The following is a 23,825-nucleotide window of genomic DNA, read 5'->3' as shown; positions in this document are numbered from 1 at the left end:
ATGCAACAACATATAAAAAATATGTAATAAACATTAAAAATATGCTAATGAAATTAAAAAATAATGATTATTAAGAAAAATTATATAAGTTAGTTATTCTGTTTAATAATCTAATAGAATATTTAGTATTTATGTAAGGTTGATTTTGGCAATGACACGATTACAAAATGGGACTGGGGATAATATAGCATTATAGCATGTTCTGAGCTAGAATAACCTCGCACTTGATTATTATTTGTTATGTATCTATAATATAGCCATATAGGTACATTTTTGGACAACTATCGCTTACACATATTTTAATAATATGCGCTATTTTTGAGGTGCTCGCCGGGTGTGTTATGAAATATAACGCCTCTTTAGACGCTGCGTTGCTGGGTTGGGCATCGGGAGGTGCGGTAAATAATCCGCGCAGAATTGTCGCGTGCGAATAGAAGAAATGATACGACTTACGGTGCTATATTATACATTATTATTTATTATTTTATATTAAACATATATGTGTGCGTATGAATATGCTCTGCATGTAGTGCATTTAATATAATATAATATATTGTACATTTTATAATATACGATTGAACAGATGGCCGCGGAATGTGCTACGGTATACACACCGCGAGGCCGGAGGCCAAAACGAAGTGAAATTTATTATTATTATTATTATTATTATTATTATTATTATTACAGTATTATCATTATATTTCGTAGAAACTTGTACGCGGCAACGAATAAAAGGTTGTGGTCAGGAAAACTGAAACGGATTGAACAGAAAAACAAAATAAAGAGAGAAAAAAGTGCACCGATAGTCTGGTTTTTATGATTACTGGTATATGTGAATCACGAGTTAATAGACCCGGCGAAGAACGAGCGTGAAAGCGACGTTAAAGAAAAAGAAAAAAATATAATCTTAGTTTTAATGCGTACCTATATGTATAAGTACTATGATAATATTCGTATTTCCTTGCTACTAAATTAAATAGAGTCGTTGGCGGCAATACCTATACCGCGCTATACATATACATTATAATAATATTATTACAGTCTTTTATATATAATTTCGTAATTAATGACGTCTTATAAGGATGCTTCAGACTACTTCTATTCGCCATCTATATATACGTATATATTCATAGGTGTCTAATTGAGCTGGTGGAGTGCTAACCTTTTTAACGATGAATGTTATATTATTGAACAGACGGTTATTACCCATGTTCATGTAATGGTTGCAAGTAATATTGAGTTAAACTAATGTAAACTAAAGAGCTTCTTTAACTGTAATGTTAAGCATTATTTTTTTTCATTTAAACTTTATAGGAATGTAGGTATAGGCAGACAATGCAACTATATAAAAAAAAAATACAATCATTAAAAAAATCAAATAAAAATATCCAACTAAAAAATGTGATAAAATTTAGTATTCTAATTGTGTGTTTTTTAATTCATGCATCAAAATATCAAAATAATATTATCGTGTTCAAATTGATTATTCTAAATAATAGTATTTTTTTAATGGCTTACAAACATAATAGAATTTTAATGAAATATACATATACGTTTAATAGAAATGGTTTTTTATTATCACATTGTTTTGTCTAAGAAAAATTGATGCCTAATAGCCTAACTTATAAGTTAAAAGTAATAGAAAATTTAAACACGGACTCATAATTTGCATTTACTTTTTATAGGTGAAGAATAAAACATTTTAAACTAATAACTGAAGTACAAATTTCAATAAAATATTTCAATATATTTGATTTATTTCTTATCAAATAATTTATATGTATTTAGGTAACATTTTAGTAGGTACCTAAAAATTATTATGCGCGATAATTTTTATACATCATGTGTTTCATACAATGTTACAGAAACGGTGTACAAATATTATGGTCGCGAATGTTATCTTCTAATACACAAAAAAAATATATTCTGAAGAAGAATTTGATGAAAATAATATATATTGATAGACATTTTTGCTGTAAAAATATTAAAGATGATTACTCCCTGAATAAGTTTATTGAAATTTAACGAAACAAGTCTATTCTCTTCACAGAGACTTATGTCTAAAAAAAGCTACTTCTTGAACCCATTATTATAATGTACACCGACGTAATTCATCAAATACATTTATAGAACATATTTTAGCCTATTAATATAATAATAATATAAACTATTAAAAAAAATTTAACTAAAGTTTTACATTTTTTTTTATTATTTTTTTTTTTTTATTAGTCTTACTTTAAGCCCGGAAACTACGGCCATTAGCTGTGGATAGGAACAGTAGGTTTTTTGTGTAGGGTTTGTTTTGTTGGGCTGAAACACAAGTGTATGTGTGTGCGTCATGGATTTGTCACTAATAACCCGGGTGGTCACCCATCCAAGAGTTAGCGACGACGGCTAATGCTTGACCTTAGAACACATTAGTAACTGAGGCGCCAACCATCGCGCCGCACCAGGCCACTTTTTTGCATATTATTTAACATATTAATTAGCATATTATAGTTATTTTATGTGAATATTTATATGCATATCTATACGAGTATCTTATGTTTATTGATTTTAACTTCTATAATTTCTAAACCCTTTAATCATTAACATAAGGAGTAATTTCTGTAAGGACATACGCATGTCACTGTCACACACGAAAGACTATTTTTTTTTTCATTTTAAGTATGTATCATATCGATGGTCATCGTAATACTTCTAAAAATAAATTTGAGTTAATTATTAATAATTTTACTCTAGAACGGCTACACAACTTTTTTCATTTATAAAATTCCATGCTAACCGTATAACTCGAATTTTTCCGAGAAGAAATAAACAAATATACAATATGAAGTATGGCTATTCCACTGTACTGCAGGAGTATCTTCATTTTAGTGTACCACCGTATAGCCATAACTTATTATCAACCATTTGTACATAGATATCTTTACCAACTAGAGTAATAATAATAATAATAAATAATACTGTATGCGCAGGTTTATGTTCTGTACGTCATACCTGATATGTATGTACTGCAGTGCATATTATAATCGACTAGCACTTCTCGTCTGTCTCGGGCATTTGTCAAACGGGACTCTGCTGTTGACTGAAAAACATCGTCACTGGGCTATGGCTATAAATAATATACATAGTATATTATACCTATTATATGAAATAAATTTGCCACTCCGATCTTGATAACAAATATAGGTACAGTAGGTACTAGGCAGGTAACCTAGACGTAAATAATAATAATAATATATTTATTATATTATGTATATGTGTGTGCGTATGTGTACACTGATGTACAGTGCGTATAGTAGCCGCTGCAGCATATATATACCTATTATAATATGTTTATTATAAACATTATACACACACGTCGAAAGTCCGAAAGACAAATAGCGCGTATATACAATATAATATAATCACATAATACGAGTCATCTGTATTCCATGCGCGCCGCGGTATAAACGTCCGCCGTCGTGAACCGCGGACGTTTCCCGTACCCGTTTTTATATATATTATAATTTATAATAATAAAAATATGTACGCATCAGCCTGGGCCGGCGTACACATTGATATGCACACCGTTTATCCCCGTTGTAGCGTGCCCACGTAAATTTATGGTGTCTGCCGTATTATATACGTAGTATCTGCGGAATATCTCTCGACACCCCATCATAACGCACCTCCCCCCCACCCGTATTTAAACGATACAGGGTGAAATTTTTTTTTGATCCCCGTACATTTTCGAGTCTTTGGAAAATTATGTAATTTTTTAGAAAGTAAAATATTTGAATATCTATAATCTATATATAATACGTATAACGTTGGCGCAAGTATATATGCCCAAGAATTATATTTCTACGAGGAAAAAAAAGTTTTTAACACGTTATTTATTTTGGTTTTTACCTCTGTTTTTGGTCTCTACTTCTTTTATTTTTATTGATAATTCTTAGATTTGGTCTAAAACGACCTAACGTTTCTGAACAATACGCGAATATTTCACAATATATTTGGTTAATATTTTTATTATTTATTTTCAAGTTTTTAAAGTTTATAAGTAAAAAACATTAAATTAAGTGGCTACAGAGGATATACTCGTATAATTTAAGTTTACTTGAAATCATATAAAAGTTTTTTTTCAAATGCACAAAAATCTACAACTGTAATAATCGACAGCCTAACCTACGTTCAGTTAGTTTCAAAAAAGTAGCTTTGACACCCCATATAATAATTTTTTACGTGATTTTCCCCTTGAGAATCGTCGTTATATACGTAACGCATATAATAGTCGTTGAAGTCTCCGCGTTGTAATACACAATTGTTTATCGATTAAATCGCTGCGCACATTTTATCGTATTATCTTAACAGTATCAATATGAGCATGCCATAATATGTACGCATAGTATTTACGTCATAGTCAAATGGAATGTCTTAAAAAAATATATTCAGGACATTCATCAACGCTGAGGTCGTCGTCATCAATGCATAATTTATAATATATATTATATATATATACAGTAAGTATAGGTATATAAAAATGAATGTTTTTTTACTTGTCTTCTGTAGCTTCAAAAACCACGGAACTGTTTTCAATTAAAATTTTACCAATAGATTCCGTATAGCACTCGGAAAGTTTTTATAGCATATTTTTTCAATTCTTGTAGATTACTTAAGTAATGTTAAAATTTAACTGAAAAAAAAAAATTAAAATCAATTACTTATGAGCACAATTTACAATAATGATTACTTTCTTAGTTCTGATTATTATTATTTTTTTTTTTGTTAACACATTAAGACATTCTTGACCATATCGGATTTTCACCAGCCTTTAAACATTTGTAGAATCTTTCTCCAGTTTTTTGAGTTTAGATCAAAAACAAGTTTAGAATTAAGAAAGATAATTATGGTTGCATAAAATCATAATTTTTCAATCAAAATGTTTGTAATTGTATTTGTATTATATACTTCAACTGAAACCAAATGGTAAACAATAGAAATATAGATTAATTTAAAATCGCATTAAGTCGGATAATATAGCTATATATTATATTTATCTATATAGTATTATAATATTACATGTATTTAATTATTTTATTATGATAATAATATCGTATAATCGTATTTCGTATGTACCTTTAATAACGAGATGTCGGAAAACTCTTGTCGATCTAAAATGCTGACGTACGGCGGCAATGCTTTATCGCTTACTGAGGAATAGGCACGCGTACATTTTAGTTAACCATTATACATTATATTATACACAGCAATATCGTATCGGTATACCGCGATACTCGGTGACATGATGGTTACGACGAAATCGCCGTCCGTTGATCTTAATTTATGTCTACCGTAATTGTTCACTCGTATAAATTCTTCAACTACAGCTGGTTTGTAATATAATATGCAATTTTAAAATTGAAAGACGCACATACATTATTATAAATAATACAAATAAAATACATTTATATTCAATATCATTACAAATTCTCATGCTAAATTCAATGTTATTTTGAATGGGAAAATTGGATAGTAGGTCAACACTCAATCATATAACCTATGTTTATCATACATAATTGCAATTTACTTTAATTTAATTATTTCAGTCTAAATCGAATAAAAAATATTAAATATATAATATATTATATACTTATATGTGTCAATAAAAATAATTCTAGCATAGAGTAAAATATTTTAAAAAAATGTATGGTCATTATAAAGGGTTCACATATTTTAAATGTGAATTATGTATAGTGACCCAGTTACTTTCTTACTTAATTCTCTTTTAATATCATTTTAAATATATTTTACTTTATTGTTAAAAATTAAGATGGCTATTTATGCGTATTTCGTTTTTATTTTCTCATATTAAAATCAAATTAAATAGCGATTATAATTAAGATTAAAATTTCTAATTATTACTTAAACTATTGATAAATATAAATGTTTTAATAGTATTTATTTAATTATTTAATTGCTATTATTATCTACATATTTAATACGCATAATGTGTGGGAACAATTTTAAATTTTATATAAAATTTCTGATTTTGAATAATATATTTTTTTCGATAAATTACTATTATTACAAATATTCTAATTTGCTTCTCGATTGAAAAACTTGGTCGTTTAAGATTAAAATATATTAAACAATTGAAATACACTATCAATAGATAAATTTAGTATTAAATAAAAACGATTTGACAAATTCAGATCCTGACATCCTGATGTATTGGAATAATTTTCAGAGTATAAGTGTCATATTAAAAGAGGAAAAAAAACATTAATTTATTAGTATTTGTCTGCGATAATGTGCCAATATATATCATGTACATAGATCATCATGTGTTTGGTTATATGTATTCACATATAAAATGCCTTCATTGGCGGGTTCGTTTATATATATATATATATATATATGTATATACACATCGATAATCGCATGTCGCATATTATCGTAGATTGTCGGGATATAATATTATGTTATGGTCTGGGAAAAAATATCTTTCGGCGTATTACAGAGGGCAGTCGCATATAATAATAATAAAAAAATTTAGCAAAACACGAAACGGCACTTGCTTCCAGGCAAGAACAGATCGGCATTCAACTGTCGTCAGGCCACCGCACCAAACGTATATCAAACGGAATGCAATATTTTTTTTTTTATTTATTTATTTTTTTTTTTTTATCAAACCACCCGAGATTTTCTTTTTGTTTGTAATTCTTTTTCAATGTAAATTTTGCCGATAAACAGAATATGTGGGGCAAAGGAGACGCGAATGACCAGGCGGCATGACGAGGGGATAAATGAAAAAAAAAACAAGGGAAAAAAGCCCGGGCCGTCGATATACTTATACATAATATATATATATAAACCCGTTTTAGTCTCTGTTGCCGCCGCCGTTGCTGCTGCTGCTGCTGCTGCTGCTGCTGCTGCCGTTGATGCCGTGTGACGATATACTATTCTACACGACATACGTCGTACGGTGGTGGAGCATGTCCGTTTTTTCTCAAAACGGCTACAAGTAAAAAAAAATCACATCCCAGACGCAAACACGGAATTGATTCTGTTGGACGATAGATCAAGCATGAGACAAATTACAAATTGGTTTCTATACAGAATATATAGTATAGATGCCAGATATGTATATGTATATATATATATATATATATATATTATATATATTATATTATGTAATATATGTGTATAATACGCACACAGGAGACGACCGCTATACAAATGTGTGACTGTATGTTTTTCTTTTCTTATTTTTTCTCTCTTTCAAATACATCTCGTGATCACCCTGTTTTCACGTCTGTATTCCAAGGTTCCTCTGTTTTTTGCACGCTGTCACGTGGAATACTTTTGAACTGGTCTCGAAAAAAAACATTTCGTTTTGTTAGGGCAACATATCGTACATAATAAAATTATATTGAAACTGTGAACTGTACCTGCCTACAAATTGTATATACTTGTTTCACAATTTGTATTTTTTGATTTGATTCAATTAAATTATAAATTTGACAAGTACGAACGAATTGTTAAAAAAAAAATAAATAAATCGTGTTACATAGATTTTTGGTTTTTGTTGAAATGTATTCAAACGCGCTATAAAAAGTAACCAAGACATTTATTAAAATACCTATTTATAAATTATTACCTATTATTAATTAATAATTCATTATTAGCTTTGTAAACGAGTAACTCAGTTAACTTCCTAGATAATATTATATTTTAATATCAAACATAAAAAATGATACATAACAAGACGATGACTTAGAATTATTTAATTTACATTACAATCCTCTATTATACTTACAAATCACGCATTGCGTAACATTGCATTTAAAGTAAATAAATCATCAACAAGTACATCGTGAACGGTGGGTTAGTATTCAATTGTAAGTACTATTAAGGTAGTAAATAAGTTGTATTGTTGTAAATTCATAAATGAGAAATCATTGTAAGTTTTTTTTATATAATGTAATGTCTATTATAGTAATACATATTCAACCCTAGTGTATATAGTACATCTCTACAATATACCTGTAGGCCATACTCATTGTGGATTTTTATGAATATGCTTTAAATATTTAAAAAAAAAAATAATACTTTAATAAAATTTTGATAAAAAGGAAAACAAATATAACATTTAATATTTGTACGCATTATAAAAACGAAATATTATGTAAAAGTGTATTTAAACGAAGACATTTAAATTAAAATAAACAAAATATTCGTATAATAATTAGTATAATATGTTACCTAGCTTATTAGTTAAAAAGTATGAAAAAAAAAAAAGAAATATATTTCAAACTATAACAAATACTTGGAAAGTTTACAGTAAGTGTTTAACACTTGTTAGTTATTTTTAATTTAAATCTATTAGAAATATTTTATTTCATTCATTCAATTCTCTTTTAAGATATTGAAGCCATTATGACCACAATAATATATTTTTGTTATTTTTCATTATGTACATTTGCACCAATTTCAAATATTTTACAATGAAGTTAAGGTCTAAGGGTACTAAAATACACAAATAAGCAAACATTTATATGCTTCAATATGGCTGTCTAATACTTTTTATTACAATTGTATTTTAGTCAATATTACACACATAAAAACAAATTTTTTTAATAAAATAAAATAACTTTTATGTGTTTGATCGAATAATAAATTTGATAATTTTAATTTTCATCACTTACTTTTCTTTAAGTTGAGATTTTTGTCGAATTTAACACATTTTATTTAATAAGATATTTAATCTAATACTCCGTGAGAAAAGTTATCCCTATTTAAAAAAAAAATCACCCTATACTTTGAATTAGTTTTAGGGTAGCTATTCTCTGTATACCTACTATACTTTTTAATATTATATCCTTTTTGCTTCTTGTTGACAGCTGAAAATGAATGAAGGGTTTTTTATGTTCCAATGATTGAACACATTGTATTGAATTGTATCTCGCGTGAAATCAATCAAACGGTAATAACTAATAATACAATAGTCATTCAGTATATAGCTATAGGTACATTTCGAGACCTTTAACGAACACACGCACAGAACTTATTGGTTTAATAAAAATTAACTTATTACATGTTTGGTGATAGACACTCTAAAATAAAATGTACATACTTATTACAAACACATTACTAATAACAAAAATATTCATATGGTTTATTGCTTAATATTTAATTATTAAATTAAATTCTTTAAATATATACGAGTATATATATATACATACAACATACAAATATTCAATACAAACGTTTTATAGTATTAAGTTTGTATTAAATTATAATACCGACGTATAGTCGGTATATACCTATCATTATTATTATTCTATAAATTGTGTATTACTAAAATAATGTGCATTATTATGCAACATTATATAGGTCAGGTAAAATTATTTAATGTGACAATTGGTACATTTTATAGTGAACTTGAAAGTGGGGTTCGTTAACCTCGACGAGAAAAGGGTACTCTATAGGAGGATAGAACAACAACAGTATAATATTTATAAGAGTAGTGATTGAAAATAATAATAATAAGAAAAAGAAGATAAAGAAGAAGAAAAAACATATTATATATAGAAACCGCCGGTAACGGATCTGCAGCAGCGGTCGTATAACATTATCATCCGGATGGTGGTTTGACGTCTGTACGCAAACAAAACTCTTTTTATTTATTCTGCGTACGTAATACAACTAGTCGTCCGGTTAAGGAAAAGCGCGTTCCGAGAAGATGGAAAAAAAAACATAAGAAATAAAATGTCATACACCGCCGTCGACCGTGCATAAGTGGTCCGGATGATGATGATGCTGCAGCTATATAGTGCGCGGTGCTCTGCAATGTACGTAGAGAAAGACAGAGAGAAGGTCGTCCGAGTTCTTCGGTGTTAAAAAACACACAACACCACATACATAATATATTCGTCTCTTCTACGCGAGTTTGTATAGTTTATATAGTGGCTTGACTATATTTAGGTATTGTTTTTTCAATATACGTACACAAACCATCCGCACCGCAAGTCCATATCTGACCCACTATAGAGCAACAGCAGCTACTGCGTGGTGGCATTCGATTATTATTAATTTTGTCGCCGCTGGTAATACGTACCTATATATAACTACAAAACGCTGCAGGCCGCTGCAGCGCAGACGGATAAGTACTCGCCGCGGTGCATAATATATAATAATAATAATTGTTATAGGTAGCTGGTATTATATTCAGTTAGCCTATACTGTAGAAATGTATGGCCATATGGCCGGGGCCTATTGTTAAGCAAATTGTTATTGTCATAGATCCCAGTGTATGCTGCTGCTTTTGATATCAACACCTATGACCCGCTATACGCGAATCCAGGCCCGTGTTTAAGCGAAGTCCGGGATGAGCAATTATCCGCTCTCTCCGACTAAACTCGGGAGCGGTAAATTTTTATGAGAATTTTTGTTTAAATATATCTAATATAATGTAGGTAATTAAAAAAAATAAATATTATGTGACATATAGTACTATTAACTTAAAGTAGATTAGAGTCATAGCAGTTTAGAATATTGCACCTCGATGTCGATATTACTATCATTGATATTTGATAGTGTAGTTAGTTTTTCTACTATATTATTATGATGTACTGTCTAGTAAATTACGTATTTATAACTTACACAGTCGCAATTGTTGGATATTTTTGTGTGTTTACATAAGCTATACTGAGTGATATATTTAACATAAGACTAATAATTTAAAAAATTATTCACGTTTTTAAAATTATTATTGTTTTGCATAACAATCAATTAACAATATTTTTCTAAAAATTTATATTTTATATTTTTAATTGTTATTATTTTCGAATTGTTTTTAATGTTACCATGCAATTTTTAAATCCATTACTCCAAAGCAATATATTTCATAAAGTAATTTAATAATATTATATAAAATCGAATTTTAGATTGGTAGTTAATGAGTTATTATTAATGAAGTGGAGAAAGTATAGGAATATCCCACAAAATGAAAAACCACCATACCACTCACCTAAAATTTAAATACTTATAAAGCTATGATTAATTAACTACTTAACTAAAATTTGATTTTTATTAACCAAAATATTACAGATAAAATTTTAAAAATGATAACGATAAAAAAAATACTAAAAAAATTTGTTTTGTAATAACTAAAAATTATGTTAAAGCAATATTTTCAAAAACATTAATGTTTTCTGAAATACTGAATGTATTCTGTTAAATAAATCACTCTGTATAAATATAGTAGGTAATGTAGTAGGCGTTTATCGTAGGTAGTTAATTATTAATCTATTAAAATATATCACTACTAGAAAACAATTTAAAAAAAAAATCCATTAATCAGAAGCTAAGATAAAATATTTTAATTAATTTTAGAAGTTTTTAATATTTGAATAATTTATACTCAATTTTTACTTTTTAATAAAGTCCAAGATTTTGATAATGAACTCAATATTTTACGATTAATTTATACTTACGAATAATTATTAATAAATTTATAATTATAAAACGAAAAAATCATAATATTATATTGTAAATATCTACACAAAACCGTTTTTTTTTTTTTTGTATATAATAATAATATAATATACTCGTACCGTTCATTTATGTGGTTTCAGTGTTTTCAGTCTGCTTAACATATTACTGAAATCTATAAACCAAAGTGCGAGAAATTTGTAATTAAACAATTCTTTGAAAATGTTTAAAATATATTGTAATCAAACTCTTAAACAAACACAATTAAAATAAATATATTTTTTTTAAACAGGAAACAACAATTCATCCAAATGGATTCAAATAGACAGTAAGTCACGTCAATGGTTCGGCGCCACCGTAAGGAGTTCTGGAGACAATGGAGTAGTTTTGGTAAATATTGAACATTCGTCGTGACTATTAAGATTATTAACAGTTTAACTGCCTAGGTACTTAATATATTCAAAACCCAAAGGGTGTGTATAGTGTTTCATTATTAGATTGTTCCTCATTAATTAATTCAATTGTTTACTCTGTATTATTCGATTAAGTTCAATTTAATTTTTCCTACCAATTACCGGTACTTAATAAATTTATAATGCTTTTACCTATTTTCATCACATTCACATATCCAGTCGTTCAACAACCCATAAACAAATGTCCACAATTTCAATTATTTTCGATTATTGTGTTAATATTATTTTAATAATAATCTGAAATCTGGCGTTTTAATACTGTAGATGCATCTATATGGTTTACTTATATTTATAATAATATTGTGATTTATTTTAACACGTACGTACATTAGAATACATTGTATATTTTCTTTTAAGTTACTCCATTTACATTGATTCCGATAACTATCGAAATGCGACATCCGTCGACCAACCTTTTGTATTAAACTCTTAGTATAACTTGTGACTATTATAAAGTGCTATAAAACATCAGGTTGCTTTTCGTATTACACAAAAGATGTTGTAGGTTAGTATTATATTAAATTTCGTCACGCGTGAACATAATATTATATACCAGTTTTTGTCTAACACATATACATTTTACGAACCCCCACGCCGTCGAATTGTGAACGCATGTGGAAGCAATATTTCCTTTCGATTTCAGTTAATCGCTCAGTAAAATGTCTGCTTCGATTTTAGTAAAATTTAAACCCTTATATACATTTTTCACATAACTACTAGAATAATCATTAATTTAAAGCAATCACTAACATTTAACTCTCTTACGAATAAACTTTTTACATCATAAAATATACCTACCCTCAGAAATTTGCAAACAGTTTATACGCGTTTCAACAATACAATAATAATTTTGGCGTATTTTAACGTGAAGTTAATTCACTACGTACAACTGCACCGCCACTACTCATCATTATTTGTCATCAGTGGATTTTATAAAGGCCATAGAATGCTAATGACTCATTAATATTTATAATAGTGTGCTGTAGGTATGAGTGATTTATTACGAAATTTGTCATGAGTTCGAAAGGTTTCTTTCTTACAACGGTCGACAGTCGTACCTACATAAGTATAATATAGGTATATATTATCTACTACCCGTTGGCTACTGCAATCAATCAACATCGATTTATCATCCGAATAATTATTAATGTTTTACTCTTCTCGGCATAACGAAATTATAATTAAACTCCACCTTATATTATTATTATTAAAACGCATCTAAATAAAACGTCGTTTCGATTTTCATTTTTAATTAAGTATAGGTTGCACGAATTAAATTTGTCTAATTATCGGCGTGGACGGAGAATCACAGGAGGTCTATATAATAATACTAATTTTCCTCGCTAATTGAGTTGTTACTGCAGTTAAGTCCATATTCTAACCCACATATAACATGTTTTTATTACCAATTATTTACGAACTACGAGTATATAAATTACATAAATTATACGCATATTTATTATAAAATAATATATATGTAGTTAATTTAAGTTATTCAAACTATTATTGACAATCAACATAGATTTTATATTTTATAAATTATTTCAATAAATATCAAAAGTTAATAAATTTTACTAAAATTTCCAAATAATTATGACAGTAATAGACTTTTATATTTAAAAATAGACTCGCTATTCTTTATTGATAGTGTTTTTACTCATTTTGAACTTAACCTTTCGCTTTACTTTGAACATGCATTTTCTATACGAATATACAATTAATTTCAATGATATTTTAATTAATTTATGTCTATTTTACTCAAAAAAAAAAATTTCACCATTTGTTCTATAATGGGATCTTAAACAATTTTCCATTGAATACTTTGAATACCTTTAGGTATTACTATAGTAATAGAGTAATATTAAAACAGAATTTGATATTGTCATTTTGTTCTCATCGCGACTGTTAAGACGATTAAAAATTCATTTAGTTGTATTACTAATATTTTATAGTTAAAAGATAATTATTTATCGATTAGCTTATTAAAAGATAAATTAAATAAATAAGTATAATGTGTTTATATGTATAATATTTTATGACATACGAATATACGATGTACTTAACCTAAAAAACAATTTTTTCATCGTTTCATTTCTGTACATTTCGTTGTTTATTTTTATTATTATTATTTTATTAAAATCATCAAACTTAAGTATTTTAAAATAACTTTTTAAACCTTTTAAAAATCGTACAAGTCTTTAAAATCGTATATTCAATATTATTTTTGTCGTTTACAAAACCAAAGAAATAAATATACTTCACGTACCTATCACATTTTGGTTAGTCACTTATTGATCATATCATGAGAGTATTGAATATTCTAAAAACCAATCATAATATATAAATACAATATATCTTTGATAATGATTATAAAAACTAGAATGAAATGACAATTACACATTATTTGTTGCACAATTACTAGAAATGGATAAATAACTTCAATTTTCATAAACTCAAATAAAAACTTAGTTTTTTTCTTGGAACTATTTTTGAAAATTTTTAACTTTCATACTTTAATTTACTGCACAATCACAACATCATGAAAACTAATTAGAGAGAGGGATATGCAGGAAAAAATAATAGTATTCAAGGGTGATACTATATTTATAATATTAGTATCAATATCGAATATGATTTTTCTCGAACTTTTCGAATTAATAGAAGTTCAAGTTATTCAATAAGTTCGATAACCTATCCCTAATTTAATAACGAGATTAATAATACACCTAAACATAAAAAATACTTTGAAAAAATTGCAATACTATTTGTTAAAAAAAAAGTAATATTACATTATAAGATATAATAGACAAATGTATGTCCATGAAAAAAATACCACATAAGTGTTTAATACGCATTAAATGAACGGTGACACGAAAACTGCTTGATGAAACGATGCCGGTGGCGGAACTGAGAAAAAGGATGGCAACCACCAACCGCTGTTTTCCTCGGACTACTAAGTACAAATATTATGTCACGGAAGACCCATATAAACGGAAAATATTGCAATTATATACATGACGATTACGAGTAATTGAAACCATATACATGGGCAGTGATTACCTTGACTGTGATATAAATTTGTTGACCATGTTGTATATTTTACGGCAAGATCGCGAGCAGGAAATTTCCTGCACGTCGTCTGCACGCCAGTCAATCAGAAGATAATGCGATCGCCGTCAGCCCTTTTTTCCATGTCCGTTGAGCCGTTTTATTCTCGTGATGCAGCCGTCGATGGCTGTGAAGAGGCCTGGGGACTATATCCGATCGATTTGAAAAATATGCCAAAATTTTCAAATTAATTACAAATTGGTTTTTAGAACAATTTGCAAATTAATATTTTTTTTAGTGAATTTTACAAATTTTTTGTCAGTCTCCCGCCTTGTTCGACCAATTTGAAAAATATACTAATACCTATTACTATACTTGTACCTGCATGGGTGTTTTCCGTTTACGAAGTAAAGTCACCTCTTTATTATATTTTTATGGAGGGACCTCAAAATTGTAATTATAGTACATTAATGTTGTGTAGTTTAACAACCTATGATAAAAATAAAATGAAATATATGTCAATATTATTGTAATAGTTACAAGATTTTTTTCGATTAATGTGAATAATATAGTGTAAGAGTTAAAAAAAAAACGATGTGCATTAATATTCAAATTTGTGAACAAACAATTATGCAATTTCGTTTAAAAGCGTTTACTGATTAAACATAATATCTATTAAATGTGTACTACGTAATATATAATAATATTATGCCATGTAAAAAAATGTAATTACATGTAGGCACGCGAAACGTATATAGTTTACAGCGAGTCGGGTATTTTAGCGGTCTTACTGTACAGACTAATTATTCATTAATAAGCCAAAGCGCAAAAACATAATATATTACAAAATAAATACCTTCTGTACATTATTATGTGTGTGCTCAATGCACCGAGGAATTTACAATCGTTTAATACAATTTATACAATGTGTCTTGTGTACGTGTAACAGGATCGATAATTTCCCACCGTAGGCGTTTAATATAATATATTATTATCATGTAGTGCTACGTATGTTCTGTAGGTTAAGTAAAGGTGTATGCTTTCTTTCAAACGTGTGAAGTAATTAATACCTAACACCAGGTGGCATGGAAATTCACACGTATATTTGTCTTGGATTTTATTTAAATGCTATTTGGTATTTGTAAAGATAACAAACATAAACGTACAATATAAAAATCTCGAGGCTATTTAGTATTTACGACATAGACTTTGTACATAAATCAATTACGGGATATACTTATACTTATGTATGTATATGTAGTGACTACAATTCCATAAAAAAAAAGTAAAGTTATTTTTATAGAGTTTTGTTTAATGATTTGAATGTAATTTTTTATTCTTCGATTGTTTTCACGGGATAATATAATGATTATTACTTAGAATTGTCCTTTATGCTTAATAATACCTATTAAATCAGATCTCATTGCCGACTTCTATATTGGTATACAGTTACCTACTCCTACTCGCCTAATCGGAAAATATTTTTCAGTGTAATTTCATTTTATTTTACAATATAACACGAACAACTAATATTTTTAAATATATTCACTATGTTTTCCTGTTTCCTTGTCATTATTAAAATGTTTAGCAATTGTGGTTGTTATAGTAATATTGCATAAGACAAAATTCTAAAGCACTGTTTTTCTTATAATATACTTTTGCAACGATATATTTTCGCAATGTGTTTCGATAAATAATTTCCGATGTATCCAGTATACTCAGGATATTGAATGTAGTATAATACATCTGCTTGGAAAACTGCACTGTCAATAGAGTCACGTCAAATAAAATGTTATGGTCATGTCCGATTCTAAACCAGTCTTATTTTTCAAAGAATTAGACGTTGTGCACAAGAATGCAGCAACTATATAGTATACATTTCCTACTGCGACACGCATCGATCTTTAGAAGGCAAAAATAGATAAGACTGATAAAAACATTACACGGTTAAAACGTATACCTATAGCTTTATATAAAGAGGATTAATGACTATGACGGTTTTCCGTTTTTAAATATTTTAGCTGTAGATAAATCCGATATCCGTACCGCTCTATAATAATATATAATATCGTTGTATATAATAATATAATATATATACGCATCGCCGTGCGTTGTCTAGGATAAATCTGTTGGGGTCTCTATCTCCACAGGTGGTTATTGTCAAAACCGAGGAGTATGTTTTAAACACGTGATGGAACAATCTCGATTGTCCCGAATTCGGGGCACACAAAAGATTCCGAACTCCTATAAGTCTCCTCTCCGGACCACCAATAATAAATACGTGCTACGTTCCGGTTGAAAATTTCAAATTTTGTGTACTTCACGTACAACAACGCCTCAAACAACTAGTCAAACGTTTATTTATATTTCGTCGCGTTTGTTTACAGTATGTAACGAAAAAATAAAGGGGGCGAACGGCGACGGATACGAATAGAAGAGACTATACCTAAATAATTGTTAACGGTCGTATTATATGGATTATTATGTTATTATAATCAAATCATTAAAACGTATGTTAATTGTATGCATATCGAAGCTGTATAGGACGTATGCATTTTTAAATCGCTGGTTCAATGTATTTTACTAGTGAATAGCTCACGCACACACACGCACACGGTGGTATTGCATCGTCTGTTCGTGGCGAATAAACGATTATGAAACCTGACACTCTTGCGCCGATGACCATAATATAACATGATATTATACTATTATCGTATATAATATAATGTCTCCAAGTACAAGAGCTACCTACATATTATAATAATGTACAACATTTTTAACGATGTACGATGTGTGATTGAATATTCGATGTAATATAAGAGATATAACATTTATGATACGTAAATATTGTATTATACTGTACGTATAATTTATACCATATATAGGTATTCTTACCATCATGTATATTCTGCCGTTGTTGTACGATAAACGGCGTGTACACATAATAGTAAGTATACAATAAAGTCTCGTCCACGGCACAAATACCCGAAAGTCTGTCTTGTTGGAGAACACTTTTATCAAGTACCTACATAAACTTCTACTTCTATATACGTACATTGGTAATACAAAATATCGAATAAATGCATTTTTATTTTTAAAGCATATAATCTATATGATTCGTTACTAATTTACTAAACATATTACTCATGGAGAGCGATTTTATAAGTAATATTGCAGTAAACACGATAAAAATGTGTAAATCGATATCGTTTTAACGAAACAAATTTAGTAATTACATATAATATTATAATACTGCAAGCAGCTTAGGTTAATTAAATGTCTATATAAATAAAAATGTTTTTAACGTGCGTTTTTGAAATTTTTTAAACTTTTGACACCTCACTCCTGGAGTACTTACTATACTTGAAAAAAAAATATAGAAACGCTTTTGACACTTGTGTGTGGTCATATAATCTTTAATATTTTATGTAGATAACGTGCAGTATTATGTTATGAGCGGATGTGCGTCAATTCATCGCACCGAAATCAAATTCGTTGCGTGGGTATGTACTTGCAAAATGACATCGCCACACATACACGCACTTACACACGCAGATGCACAGTGCATAATATTATACACACGACATACATTACGCTGAATGAAACAGAACGCCAGTCGCCACGCATCCGATCCGGTTTGCACGAGGTCAGAGTGGATTGTAAAACGAGCATGTCGCACGCCTAAAGCTCCTCCACGCGCGTGTATGACGTTAAGACGACGTAAAAGGCAATTTTTTTTTCCCCGTACACTGCTGTCCATTGTATTCGATACGTTTACTCACCCGCGGTGTACAGAAAAATCCGTATTTAAATATAAGAGTAAAAAATAAATAAATAATAATAAATAAAAACCAATAAATATTACAACCGGTGTGTACATACGCTGCGCGCAGAATACTTCTAACTCGTACTTGCGTAAATGTCGTATACATATATATATTTATACCCGCATAACATAAAATAATATAATATGTAAACGTAGTCGAATACGCCTCGCGGTCGTGTGCAGTTTTGAAAATAAAAGAAACATATACGGCTCCTAGTGCGGCTTAAGTTGATATAAGTCGTGGTTGTCGTGCAAAACAATATCGCTATGTAGGTATATAATAATATTATGACCCTCCGTCCACGGAGACGTGTCGTATTGTGCGGTATATAGCTGCTGCGGAACACCGCACGCTGCATCAATAGGTATGTACCTATATCATATATTATTCACGTTTTCTTTTGCCGAGGACACTGCGTCTTGTCGCAGAAGTCGGTCTGCGCGACAAATTGTCGCGTTCGATTTGATTAGACGCCAATGAGAATCAACTATACGCTGTGGGTTACGTATACGGTTCGTTCTTGTGATATTTATGTATATTCATATATATACCTAGCTACATCCATATATAGGTTTTACCGTCAGACTGTATAGCAAGCACAACAATCAGCCACAATATAATATGGTAATTGACCCATAGAAATACCCTTTTCACGATTCCGCGGCATAGGAATAAACTGCAGGAGCGAGAAGAGGGAACAACGCCTATTTTATATTTATTAAATTCGTTTTTCATAATATGGAAACTAACCTTTCTTTCCTGTAAAATTTTAAACAGATCATTTTTTTTTTTTTTTTTTTAATTTTGATGTATCTAAATCAAAATTTGGGTGAGTCATTTTTGAATTATTTAACTTTGTGTAGGTACTAAGCAGAGTACAAGAGATTTGAAAATTGTAGTAATTACTAATCATTAATTAATAATCTATTAACGTTTTATACTCATAAAAATAAGCTGTGTATTATTAGTACTAAATTAAATATTATATATGTTTTTTATTTTTATATACAATTTTTAAAGTACTTATAGTACTCACTACTTATTATTTACAGTAGAAACTCGTTTAATCGTCACTCGTCAGTGTCGGGACCGAGACAATGATGGTTAATCGAATAGACGATTAACAGACATTTTTCAATAAACGTTTATATTTACAATGTGATTTGCAGACAAAAATAATATGTAATAAATAATAAATACTAATAATATATAATATGTAATTTTTTTGAGGCAAGAGCTTTTTGAGCGGACACACGTCGTATTTTACGAAGTAAGACCTGCGTTGCATTTGCCTCCTCCTGTATTTCAAACCAATCAATGCATTTTGATAACATTGCTTCTGCTCCTGTGTAGCTAATTGGCGGTTTTAAGACCGTTTTTCGACGATGACCAATGGCGGATAATAAAGATCGAGTGACGTTAAATCGAGTGACGGTTAAACGAGTTTCTACTATACGTAGATTTCAATAACTCAGAAACTATAAATTCGAATTTTGATATAAATACATTGACCGCTTTCAAAAAAATCATCTGTTTAATGATTTACAATAAAAATTGTTGTTTTCAATAAAAAAAATAAGCTTTATTACCACAAGATACTATTTTAGTATATGAAATTTAAGTATTAAAAAATATAGTCATTGAGTATTAAATATATGTAAAAATTCAAAAAATTATAATTTGAATTAATTAATTATTGTTGAACTAAATGAATCAGCCTATACATATATATATATATAAAGTAAACAAAAAAAAATGTTTTCATAAAAGATAACCCATTAAATTATATCATTGAATTTTACATACTATTTATAAAATATATTTAGCTCAGATTTTATGACATATCACAAATTAAGTAAACATATAATCTGTGGTTTATACCTACTTAAAATAAAGTTCCCTCCCTTCAATAAAATTGCCCAAGTAACACTTATGCCTGGCAGAAATTCAGTACTATAACAGCCATAACAGTCATCAACCACTTAAATGTACAAAAAATAGCAAATACTTACTATCAATGATAGGTTTTATGTTTCATGAATGTATATACAATGTACAGTTTACTTAGATTTAAAAAATAATCTCATAAATTATCTCGTTTTAAAATTCTAAATCTATCCACACACATTATTTTAAACAGTTTGATTTTTATTTTGGCACTTTATCAAAGTCTAAAAAGTCGATCACTTTCCTAATGTTTACCTACGTGGTTATAAGTTTATGACTTTTACAATAAATATGTTAAAATTTTATATTTACATTTTATTTTCTAGTTTTTATGAGTTATGGGCAGTAAATCATTGGAGTAAGCTTTAATTTAAAACGACATTATAAAGAATGAACTAAAAATACGTTATATAATAAATAAATAAATAATGATAATATTCATATGATTCAAGAACTAATTTCTAATAAACTTGATTGATAATAATTTAAAAATATATTTTATTGTATACAATATTAAAAAATAAAATCATGGTCTGCTGCAAGACTGCAACTCTCGATGATTTTCTGATAATTTCCTGATTTGGTATTGATTAAAAAATAATTTCTGGTATAATAATCTCAGGCTTCATCACTGGGTCACAGTTTTTTTTTTTAAACATGGACGATTAATGCACATAATAAGGACAAGATAACCGGAACTGCAGAAACACCCACTCGAATATTAATACATCGCATATGGTTTTGTCGAAGAAAAAAGGCAAAGATCCAAATTTAGAAATGTCTGACTCAAAGACGATATAGTTACAAATAATATGTTACAATATTATAATATTTATATGATGTTGATCATTCGTGTGACCGATTTATGCCATCACGAATTACCTTACGCTTGTTCAATACAAAAAATTCAAACTAGAATCAAATTATGTTAATATTATTATGTTGTTATAGTATAATGAAATTAGTGGGTTCCGATGATGTAGCGGTCAAAATAAGGACTAGACGTTAAAAAAACAAAATACATGTTATTCTACAAAGAATGTGTTCCGAAAAATCTTAACTCCACGAGTCTGGTTATAATGTTTACTATCAGTTGTCAAATGAACCTATCATTTTCTCTAAATTTTTCACTTTTGCCAATAACTCTTGAATAAATTGAGAAGAAGAATTGAAAAACCTTTCGGCTTAGTTACACCTGATATATAAACTAAGGTTCGGGTAAATTTATTCATCGTTATGATCGATATAACCGTCGATGGGTAGGGACTAAGGAGAAGGCACAATGAACATTTATGGAAAAAAATGTAAAAGAACTTAATAACTTAAAGGTTTATTTGATATCTGCTTCAGTCTTATAATTGTAATACAGCTGATTAAATATTATTATTTTTAATCTATAGTAAAACTTAATTAAATTTATAATTTTGAAGCCAGAGTATTCTTCATAGAACAACCTGAGTATATACAGAAACCAGCTAATGTATATTAACCAAAATAAATCACCGGTCAACTCTCAAAACCTAATCTACCCGCAGGGCTACTTACTCTACAGCTATTTACTTATACATGCGCCGATATAAGTCGTATGGCACTAATTTAATATACCTATCTATATAGACACAGATGACTCGCGTGATGAATGACGCGCCTCCACCGCAAACGATGGACAACGGCGTAGCGATTCGCCTACGCGAGAATAGTATAGTTTATATATTATGAAAAAAGAAATTAAAACTTCGGTCGAAAAGCGCGTGTGTTGAAGTCGATATGAAATAAAAACATATTAGGTATTATTACTATTATTATTATAAACATCGTATTTGTACACCTATATTCTTGATGGAGGAAAATTTAAGTGAGAAAATCTTGACGTACTCGTTTGTGCGCGGGAAGGCGAATACGACGTAGGTATACTGGTATATTATAATAATATTGCGTTATCGAAAACAACTTTAAACGCACACGATTGTCTTAGTCACGAAGAAGTAGCACTGTTTTCCGAGGTATTATATATAGTACGGTGCGGTCACATTAAATAATGTATGTGTGCATTAATTACCATATTGTGTACATAAAATAGAATTGGATGTATATATTATCCATATTGACCATATTATTATTACAGCGATATGTTTTATTTTATTTCGTTCGACTAGATTTTTACAGTCTTAGGCATACGCATTTATTATTTTACGTTGTCACGAGTAAATATGAATGACAATTTGACGTAGGTACGTCACTAAAAAATATATGATAATTGATAAGTATAATGCATAGCATACAAATTTTTCCATTTTTCGAGTACTTGAGTCCTATACATACCGTTTATTTAGGATTCTGAACGAAACAAGGGATGTATCCATGTTTTCAAAGTTGTGTTTTTTTTTATTTCGGTGTTGAGTTTTTTGGATAGCAGAAAATCTATACTTGTTTCTAGAAACTTGTAAACTAGACGTATTATACTTTACAGATTTAATTTTCAATTTTATCTTTTTTTTTGAACATCTTATTAAGAAAATACTTCGAAAAAATAATCTAGTTTAATTTAATTTTCATTAAAATCAATATCGGTAATTTTGTTATGATATAAAACGTATCAACGATATTAATTTATTGTAAATATTTAAATCTTAAATTTTAACCAAAAGCAGTATATAAAGTTAATGTAAATCAAATCAAAACTATAAATAGAATTAATAACAACATTAACACTAAATTTTTATCAAAATTTAAACTCTGTAGAGGAAATATATTTCAAATAGTACCTCTATCGGTTCTATCGACGATTACGTTATTCAAAGGTACTCGTATAACGTATAATGATGCGATTTATGTGTCCGAGGTACGCTTATATGTATATATAATAATATTAAATAGGCAATAACATTCCATTATAATGGTTCATGAATAACAACCGTAATATCTTTATTATCTCAGTGACTCAATATTATTAATGGCTTTACTGAAAATACGAAATGCGCGTTAAATTGTACTTATTCTATTATACATACCCATACACATATACACTGCATTAGCTACATTTTCT

General features: G+C 28.7%; 1 protein-coding gene across 2 annotated transcripts in view; it reads left to right on the top strand.

The window, feature by feature from the left end:
* The window catches only part of LOC112597620 (integrin alpha-PS2), a 72,116-nt gene that overhangs the window by 36,772 nt on the left and 11,519 nt on the right, over nt 1–23,825 (top strand). For both annotated transcript variants that reach the window (XM_025343735.1, XM_025343734.1), the window contains exon 4: nt 11,777–11,874. In XM_025343735.1, coding sequence (XP_025199520.1) covers nt 11,777–11,874 — 98 coding nt within the window. The remainder of the gene's footprint in view (nt 1–11,776; nt 11,875–23,825) is intronic.

Source organism: Melanaphis sacchari, unplaced genomic scaffold (genome assembly GCF_002803265.2).
Source record: "Melanaphis sacchari strain LSU unplaced genomic scaffold, SCAv2.0 Contig42_pilon_pilon, whole genome shotgun sequence".
NCBI lineage: Eukaryota > Metazoa > Arthropoda > Insecta > Hemiptera > Aphididae > Melanaphis > Melanaphis sacchari.
This window is presented reverse-complemented; position numbering and strand designations above follow the sequence as displayed.